The 9,907-nt window shown below is 40.0% G+C and overlaps 1 protein-coding gene across 3 annotated transcripts in view; it reads left to right on the top strand.

Annotated features, from left to right (window-relative positions):
- Positions 1–2,674: 2,674 nt before the first annotated feature.
- The window catches only part of TP63 (tumor protein p63), a 240,708-nt gene continuing 233,475 nt past the window's right edge, over positions 2,675–9,907 (top strand). For all 3 annotated transcript variants that reach the window (XM_062177469.1, XM_062177476.1, XM_062177485.1), the window contains exon 1: positions 2,675–2,736. In XM_062177469.1, the coding sequence (XP_062033453.1) occupies positions 2,675–2,736 (62 nt within the window). The remainder of the gene's footprint in view (positions 2,737–9,907) is intronic.

The following is a 9,907-nucleotide window of genomic DNA, read 5'->3' as shown; positions in this document are numbered from 1 at the left end:
AGATTGTGCATTCTTGGCTGCCAGGAGTTAGAAAAGAAGAAAGTGTCCCTTTCTCTATAGTATGTCTTGTGTTGCATGTCTTAAATACTACTGTTTCTCTAAGCCTTTTATTATCCACTTCATACAAATGAAAAGTCTTCAAGGAACATCATGCAATCAGGTCATGTGCCAGGCTTCTGTGTACCTTATTCTATTACAGGCTCTGCCTAATAAACTTAAAGTCTTTGGAAAGCATCAAACTTGTATACCAAAAAATAATTTATACATTTGAATAATTACATGTGTCCCCTGGGGAGAAAAGGATGCAATATAAATATAAGAGACAATTATGGTAATTACAATATCATTGTCACTTATTTTCCAAAGTTGTGGCTGCCTGTGTACTACAAGTGTGCTATTTGAATTTTAGAAAGTTTGCCTTTTTTCCCATAACCAAGATAACTCTATTTTCATAACACAGTGAGAACCATACTTTTCATATTATTTACACAAAGTAATATCTTTTAATAGCAGTCTTTAGCTAAGTAAATTTAAGATTTTATATAAAATATAGATGCCATGGCATGCATTTTAAATGTTCTTTTTAAAAATAAAATAGGCTGTGACGTTTTTAAAGTTAAAGAACATACTTAGAATGTTTACAAATTGATTATTTTGAAATTTTATAGCCTAGGATGATAATTAATTAAAATATGATTTAGAAGAGCTTTTTGATATTTCCTATAGCCATTAATTGATAAATATTAAACTTGGAAAGCCTGCTACTCCAAAGTGTGGTCAAGGAGCTGTGTAGCAATGGTGTAACCTTGGGATGTGTTAGCAATTTTAGAATCTTGAGCTCCACCCTGGACCTACTGAGCCAGAATCTGCATTAGCAAGATTCTAGGTGATCCATGGGTACATTAACATTGGAGAAGCTCTGCACTAGACACCATCATTTCATTTCTCATTTTATAAATGGGGAAAGTGTGCCCAATGTGATGGAACCAGTTAGCCATAGTCACAGGAAATAGATGATTTTCAATTCAGAACTCTGATTTCAAGTCATGTGTATTTGTGAATAGCAGGGAAGCAAGCCAAACACTTTAACTCCAATTAACAAATCTATAATTAATTAGCAAAATGATCTTCCCTTCAAGTTTCACATTTTGTAGAACAAGCTGTTTGATTTGGCTTGAGCTCAGGGCAGCTTGTTTGTGAATTTTACAATTCACAGATGTTAGACACTCTCAGGCTAAGTAAAGGAAGAGAATGTCAAGTTTTAAATAGCTTCTCCTTTCCATCCCGGCTGAAGCAATAAATAAAGTATTTTTATGAAACACGTTTTGAACTAGAATTTCATATAGGGAAATATCAAATTTACCTGAAAAGAACTATAGATTGTCTAACAACTTTGACATCTGGGATGTCACCAGTTTACAGGTGTCCTGTGATTAAAGAATGAATGGAAGATGTGAACGTGCCATGTTAGAGACACTGGGAACACACATTTCTTTCTCTGTTGAAGTCTATTCTAATTTAGCTTCTGAATCATGTTTCATTCAATTTCCAGATCCACAAAGCCAACATAGGCTTTCAGTCATATTCAAAAAGGAAGGAAATTTTTCTATATGTAGACTTTTCCTGATATTAAGTTTTGGAATTTCTGAACAATTTTACGGTTTCATTCCAAAGGAGGTCAAGTCAAAGGAAACCAGCATCACAAAAATAAAAAGACATAAATAAGGGAGTGTGATGGACTGATAGTGATGGAGATAGAAATAAATTAGAATATTTTCATTATCAGTTTGAAATAATTTTGTAAGCTTCAAAATATTCTTATATAGCATATTAATACCTACTCTCATATCATTTAAAGAAAATTATTGTGGGTGTGTGTTTGAAGCAGGATATTTAAGCATTTGAATAAAGTTTATTTTATTTGGGGCAAGCAAAACTTCTAAGGGAGATGTGAATGGATATCTCTTTCTCTTAGTTGAGACGAAGAGCGAGTTCTAGGTTAAATATAATCAAGGAATTTCCCTGTCTTTGCTATTTGAGATTGTGACCACAACAGGCGGTTGGCTGAAAGGGAGACTGAAGGGGGAGGGGAAGGGTGGGTGGAGAAGAAGGAAAAAAAAAAGTTCCCTAAGCAGCTCTGCAGAAACATTTTAACCCCAGAAGCTGCCACCGAAGCCCTCAAATCAGAGCAGTGTCCAGACAGAGGAAATGTTATTTAGTTGGAGCAGGGTGGACTCTCATCAGCTCAGATCTGTTACAAAAGTCCAGGCTGCTGAAATTAAACTCTGATGCCATTCATGCCAACATCCAATCACGAGAGAGATCAGAAGTTCAACGATGCCTCCAAATTGCCAACAAGAAGGGTGGCTACTATACATCAAGGACTCTAAAACTATGCTACAGGGGTAAGAACAACCTTAGAGAGGATGCCCAGCTGGTAAGAATCGACTGTTTATGAGGTTTGAGTCACTTGATTAATCTCATTGGCTAAAATCAAGAAACGCTCCGCCTCCTTGCAAATATGTGTGAAGGGAGGAAGTGTCTCAACTTCTATGTTTGATAGCTTTTGACCCTATTGCTTTTAGCCTCTTGGCTTTACATCTATATCTACACAGGTCTATGTGTCTATTTTCTATAATTTTCCATCTGTTGTTATCAAAGAGAGTTGAAGGAAATGAATTTTGAAACTTCACGGTGTGCCACCCTACAGTACTGCCCTGACCCTTACATCCAGCGGTGAGTTTGTGACGTAGCTTCTATCAAAACTTACTTGGAGTGCCTTGTGTATGATGAGTGTTTCTGCCACTTACAAAGAGTAACCCCTCCTTGTTTACTGAGCACAGTGAGACTGTGCTGGACTTGCTGTGGTCTGTGATCATCTTTTCTGAAGTGTGTTTTTAGTTCATGTCTGGATCTACAAAGTGACAAAGTTCGAAGACATTCTCTGCATTTATTAAAAGATGTTATAAGGGCATTTTAAGATGTTTGAAATATAAATTTTACCTTGCTCAGCATCCTCCCACCCAAGAACAGGAGATTTCACTGGGCAGGGATATAATCTGTGGATGATCTTCAAGTTAAAATAATTTTGAATTACATTAAAAATAGATTGATAAATAATGGTTGTTATGCCACACACAGATTGTGGTTTGTCATTTTGGATCTAAGGAATATTTTCTATCTGATTTGTTTCACAACAAACATCTTTTGACAAATCCAATTTTTAAAGCTTGTGATTATGCTGAATTTTATTTGTATTTATAGGAAGAAATATTTGCCTAGCATTGAGAAGGAATATTAGTGAGAGCACACAATTGTGTGTGTATTTGTGTATGAGTGTGAGTGAATGTTTCAAGTTAGGGTTTGCTATTTTTAAACTGGTAAATGAAATCTGAACAGTGTTTTTCCAGTCATAAAGTTATGGGAGATATTCGAGTCTTATGTAGCGGTGTGATGTTGTTAATTTAACAGCATGAGATTTGATGTTGGAATTTCATACTTTATTTTATAAGACTAATGAGAGAGGTCCTCTGAGTATTGAAAACAGTGAGGTTACAAAGGAGTTAATTTGTGGGCACCACCTGTGCCTATTGGAGCTGTGTACTGGAAGCAGAGTCTGCTCCTTCTGGACAGGACTCAGTTACAGTGGCACTGCCGAGGGGATTAGGAAAGACTGTGATCTTTTCTCATTAATATGATTTGCCACCATGTAGGGCGTGAATGTGTTTCTCTTCTTGCCGGGTTTCTGGCGGTCTGTGTGAGAAAGCAGCGGAGGTAAAGTAAGGCCGACAGGTAAATGGAATGGTGGAGACAGAAAAACAGGAGGAAAAGGAAAGAGAGGAAGCAAGTTTGTGGTCACTCTCCCAGGTGGAAATGGTGAAATGGGAATGAATGGGGAAGTGACTGCTGCCTCTCTGCTTGCCAGGGACAACAGTTTTACAGAGATGAATGGCTCTGGGATTTAACTCTTCCAATCACTTAAAAACTAGTTGTATTTGGAGTTGGGGGTTGGGTCAATAAAAACACAGAAGAAACACTTTTTTGAAATAACATTTCTAAGAACATAATTGGGATGAAACATTAACCTTGAAACTTCCGTTGAGAACATTTTCCCCAAAGTAGGTACTTGAATCTATAGTAGCTATAGAAGAAATGTTCTTGTATTGACAAACAACCCACATTTCTATTCGGCACACCTCTGTCTACAGGCATTTCTGGTGATTGATGAGAAAAATCTTTAAATATAATTGGAAAGAGAAATTACTTTAAGTGTTGCCCTGACAACCTGTTAGGTCACATATTGTAAAATTATAAAAAATAATATTTTGAAATGATCTTAAATGTTCCTAGAATGCCCTGAACTTTAATCATGTTGAATATCACTTTTGGAGGAGACAGTGGAGTCTTTGGCAAGCTGTGAGATTGTGGTTCAGGATGATTAAGGGACGTTTATTTGCATAATAAATTGTTCTACAAAAGAATACCTTCTTCCTGTTGAAATTAAATCATATCCCCAAAATGAACCAAAGCAGAGAAAGATATTTGTAACTAAGCTAAGTTTCCGTACATGGCACTACAGATACAAAATATGTAGAAGATGTGGTTATAATGTTTAATTCTAGAGAACTTGAATATTTAATATCAGATATGTTTTCCTCAATTATTTTAACTATCACATAGTTTAAGGGCTGAACTGTTACTATTTTCCCTCCTGTACTGCTTAGCCAATAAAAGAATGAATAAGTAAAATATTACTATAGGAAATTTATATGATACTGGATATTGTCCAAAGATATCAGAATATTCTCTTTAATGCTAATACGTGAATGGATTTGAGTTGGTTTTTCTAAGCAGACAAGCCCGTAGTTCTCAGTTTACAAACCTATTTTAAGGAAGACCAAATTTAATCATTCCATAATCATAGTCATCTACATAGTTAAATTTGTCTTTCCTGACCTTGTCTTTAGAAAGAAGTTATGAAAGAGACTTTTTTTACAAAAGAATGAACAAGAAATCTTGATATTTTAAATTCCAGGCAACCTTAATTCACAATTTCCTTTTATCACAGAATATAATAAATGATAGATGCTATTATCATTTATTACTAACTTTTTAAAAATTATTTATTAATTTGAACAGCAGAGAGACAGAGTGAGAAAAAGAGAGACAAAGAAGGAAAATGAGAGCAAGAGAGAGAGATACTATGATGGTCCAGTCCCAAAATGCTTGTAACAGCTGAAGCTGGGCAGGGCCAAAGCTAGGACCCAGGAACTCAATCCAGGTCTCCCACCTGGGTGACAGAGCCCCAATTAGTTGAGCCATCACCTACTACCTCCCAGGGTATTTGCCAGCAGAAAGCTGGGACAGGAAACAGAGCTGGAATTTGAACCCAGATATTCCAAATTGGATACGAGTGTTTCAAGCGACATCTTAACCACTAAAGCAAAAACATGCCCCAATTATTGAATGTTAATGTCATTCGCTAAAAACCAGCTTTAATACACAATTCAAAGTACTATGATAGTCATTCCCTCCATTAAAATATAGATTTCATAGGGGCCAGCACTGTGGCTTAGCGGGTAAAGCCACTGCCTGCAGTGCCAGCATCCCATATGGGCACTGGTTCAAGTCCTGGCTGCTCCACTTCCAGCCCTGCTTGGCCTGGGAAAGCAGTAGAAGATGGCCCAAGTCCTTGGGTCCCTGCACCTGGATGAGAGACCTGGAAGAAGCTCCTGGCTCCTGGCTTCAGATAGGCGCGGCTCCGGCAATTGTGACCAATTAGGAGGTGAACCAGTGTATGGAAGACTCTCTCTCTCTCTCTCTCTCTATCTCTCTATCTCTCTTTCTCTGCCTCTCCTTTTCTCTCTGTGTAACTCTGACTTTCAAATAAATAATCTTTAAAAAAATCTCTCTCTCTCTCTATATATATATATATAGATTTAATCTTCTGTTTCACTTTTCCTTCCCACCTGAACATAAGCAGCAAATAGCTGGGTTTTGTTCCTTAACCCAATCAGTCAATCTGTGTCCTTTAACTCGACAGTTCAGGCCATTAACGTTCAATGTGACTATTGATAAGTGGTAAATTTGCCCTGCCATTTCCCAAAGATATTTTCTTTCTTTCTTTCTTTTTTTTTTTTTTGACAGGCAGAGTGGACAGTGAGAGAGAGACAGAGAGAAAGGTCTTCCTTTGCCCTTGGTTCACTCTCCAATGGCTGCCGTGGCCGGCGCGCTGCGGCCGGCGCACCGCGCTGATCCGATGGCAGGAGCCAGGGGCTTCTCCTGGTCTCCCAAGCACTTGGGCCATCCTCCACTGCACTCCCTGGCCACAGCAGAGAGCTGGCCTGGAAGAGGGGCAACCGGGACAGAATCTGGTGCCCCAACCGGGACTAGAACCCGGTGTGCCGGCGCCACTAGGCGGAGGATTAGCCTATTGAGCCGCGGCGCCGGCTCCCAAAGATATTTTCTAATATATACTTTGAACTTCCTGTGATCTTTTGCTATGAGGTTTCCTTCCTTTACCTTCTTTCATATTGATGACCGTGTTTCTGTGTTTCTGTGTGTAACACATTTTTAAGCATCTTTTGCAGGGCTGGACGAGTGGTGACAAATTCTTTCGATTTCTGTTTGCTGTGAAAGGTCTTTATTTCACCTTCATTCACAAATGAGAGCTTTGCAGGATATAATATTCTGGGTTGGCAGTTTTTCTCTCTTAGTACCTGGGCTATATCTCGCCATTCCCTTCTAGCTTGTAGGGTTTCTGATGAGAAGTCTGCTGTGAGTCTAATTGGAGATCTTCTGAGAGTAATCTGATGTTTCTCTCTTGCACATTTTAGAACCTTTTATTTATTTATGTTTCACTGTGGTGAGTTTGATTATAACGTGTCATGGTGAGGCTCTCTTTTGGTCATGTTTACTAGGGGTTCTGTGAGCTTCCTGTACTAGGATGTCTCTGTCCTTCTCCAAACCCAGGAAGTTCTCTGCTAGTATCTCTCTAAAAAGGCCTTATAATCCTTTCTCTCTCTCCATGCCTTCAGGAACTCCTAGAACCCGAATGTTGGATTTTTAAATAGTATCCTGTAGATTCCCAACAATATTTTTTAGATTTCTGATTTCCTCTTCTTTTCTTTGGTTTGACTGTATACTTTCCTGTGCTCTGTCTTCTAAGTCCGATATTCTCTCTTCTGTTTCACTGACTCTGTTTTTAAGGCTCTCTAATGTGTTTGTCATTTGATCTGTTGAGTTCTTCATTTCATTTTGATTTCTCTTCACTATCACACTTTCCTGTTCTACTAGTTTCTGCATTTCATTTTGATTCCTCCTTAAGCTTTCATTTTCTTGAAGGAGATTTTCTATCCTGTCCAGTAAGGATTTCCATAGCTCAAGCATTTGTTTTTGAAAACTTCTAATTGTTCTTATCATAAATGTTTTGAAATCCGTATCTTGCATTTCTTCTATCTCATCATTTTCATAATCTTGCCTTGGGGTGTCTTGTTCATTTGGGGGTGTCATAATGTCTTCCTTATTCTTGTTTCCTCGGTTTCTGCATTTGTTGCTTGGCATTGTGGAGATATTCTTTGGATTCTTCTTCCCTCGCTATGGTGTTTTTTTCTTGTTATACTATGACTGTATTAAGTGGATTGTCTGCTTTTGATGGAGCCTTAGAGGCTTGAGATGAGTGTGGCCTGAGAGCTCTGTTTGGTTCCTCAGGATTAAGGGTGTGCCAAAGGTGACACTCCCAGGTTAGGCATGGTGAATCTCTCTCTCTCTTTCTTTTTCTTTTTCTTTTTTTTTTTTTTCTTTTTTGATTCAGAAGGGAAGTAATTCCACACAGCTGAGTGGAATTGAAGGTAGTTAGCAGGCGAATGATATACCCACAGAAGCCAGAGATCAGAAGCTCTTTCCCAAGGACCACACAGGGAATCTGTGCTGCCCTCAGTGTGGGCTCAAATTCTCCTGCAGTCTCCCACTGGGTTGCTAAGGTTACTGAATTGTAGCATCTCTGGAGAGTACTCACTTGAATTCCCTGAGTTCTCTCCCCCACCGTCTCTTTTTTCACAGTCTCAGTTCATTAGCACCACACATTCACTAGGTCCTAATCTCCTGTTATTTCACCCCCCACCCAGAGTCAGGTTTTTCTGCTTGGCTGAGGTCGGGTACAGTCCTGAGTTTGCCCTGCTTATGACGTATGTCAAAAATGGTGCCTGCTCTTTGTCTTGCTCGCCTTTGAGAGGTGAGCAGAGAGAGAGAAACTCGTGTCTGTACCGGTCACTTTTTTTTTTCCTCTCTCTTCTAGTTAGCCTGGTGAACTTTTCCCCACGAGGTTTCAAGACTCGTTCCCTCTAGTCTCCTCTTTCTGCTTGCCCACCAGTGTCTCGGGCTATTGAGGTTCAGCTCACCTCGCGTTCCAGCACTGGTGTGTTGATTCCACTGCTGGTGTCCCGAGCCATGGTCTCCCACGCCCTCCACGCAGGTCCACTGTGAATCACTAGTTCCGGAGAGTTTCCTCTGCTGTTTCTTCCCCTACTCTTCCTTGAACCTGCAGTATCTCCACTTTTATTAAACTGTCTCTTCCTGGACTATCAGTGTGCTCCTTTTCTATTCTACCATCTTGCTGCTCTCCATTTTTGAAAATATTCCACTTTTCCTTCCCACCTGAACATATTGACATATTATGAAATTAGTTGTGCTCTTTTTTAAAAAAAATTATTTAAGGAATACAAACTTCATGCATTTCATCTATTCAAATTTGGAACATAGTGATTCTTCCTACCCCATCTCCCTCCTGCCTATACTCCTACCCTTCTTAATTGATGCTAACCTAGTTTCTGCAGAAGCCTTTCTAAACATAAAGAAAAGTTAAAACTGTAGTCTTACTGGATTTACCTTTGCATTTTTATAGATTCATTTTCATCTTATTTGAAAGACAGGGAGAGAGACACAGAAAGAAATCTAACTGCTGGTTCATTTTCCAAATGTCTGCAATATCCAGGGCTTGGCTAAGCTGAAGCTAGGAGCCCTGAATGCAATCTTAGTCTCACACATAGGATGTGGGGACCCAAGTACTTGAGCCAGCACCCGGTGCCTCCCAGGGTGCCCATTAGCAGAAGTCTGGATCAGAAGGAAAGTAGCTAGAACTTGGAAAGGGAACCTTGAAATGAGATGCAGGAAGTATCCTAAGCAGTAAGTGAATTGCTGTGCCAGTCGCCACTGTTTATTTGCCTTTTGATGAAATTGACCATTTCAAAGTAGAAGAGAATTTGAACATGACCACATGTGGTGTTGTTTTATTACTATTTTTTTTTGACAGGCAGAGTGAACAGTGAGAGAGAAAGGTCTTCCTTTGCCCTTGGTTCACTCTCCAATGGCTGCCGCGGCCAGCGTGCTGCGGCCAGTGCACCATGCTGATCCAAAGCCAGGAGCCAGGTGCCTCTTCCTGGTCTACCATGGGGTGCAGGGCCCAAGCACTTGGGCCATCCTCCACTGCACTCCCTGGCCACAGCAGAGAGCTGGCCTGGAAGAGTGGCAACCGGGACAGAATCCGGTGCCCCAACCAGGACTAGAACCCGGTGTGCCAGCGCCACAGGCAGAGGATTAGCCTATTGAGCTGTGGCGCCAGCCATTAATTTTATTTTAATAAAAATATTAAAGCAGTTATGAAATTATGTTGTGGGCCAGCACTGTGGTACAGTAGGTTAATCCTCCACCTGTGGTGCTGGCATCCCATATGGGCGCCGGTTCTAGTCCTGGCTGCTGCTCTTCTGAGCCATCTCTCTGCTGTGGCCTGGGAAAGCAGTAGAAGATGGCCCAAGTCCCAACTGTGTAGGAGACCTGGAAGTAGCTCCTGGCTACTGGATTAGGATCGGTGCAGCTCCAGCCATTGCAGCCATTTGGGGAGTGACCTTTT

This window comes from Lepus europaeus, chromosome 2 (genome assembly GCF_033115175.1).
Source record: "Lepus europaeus isolate LE1 chromosome 2, mLepTim1.pri, whole genome shotgun sequence".
NCBI lineage: Eukaryota > Metazoa > Chordata > Mammalia > Lagomorpha > Leporidae > Lepus > Lepus europaeus.
This window is presented reverse-complemented; position numbering and strand designations above follow the sequence as displayed.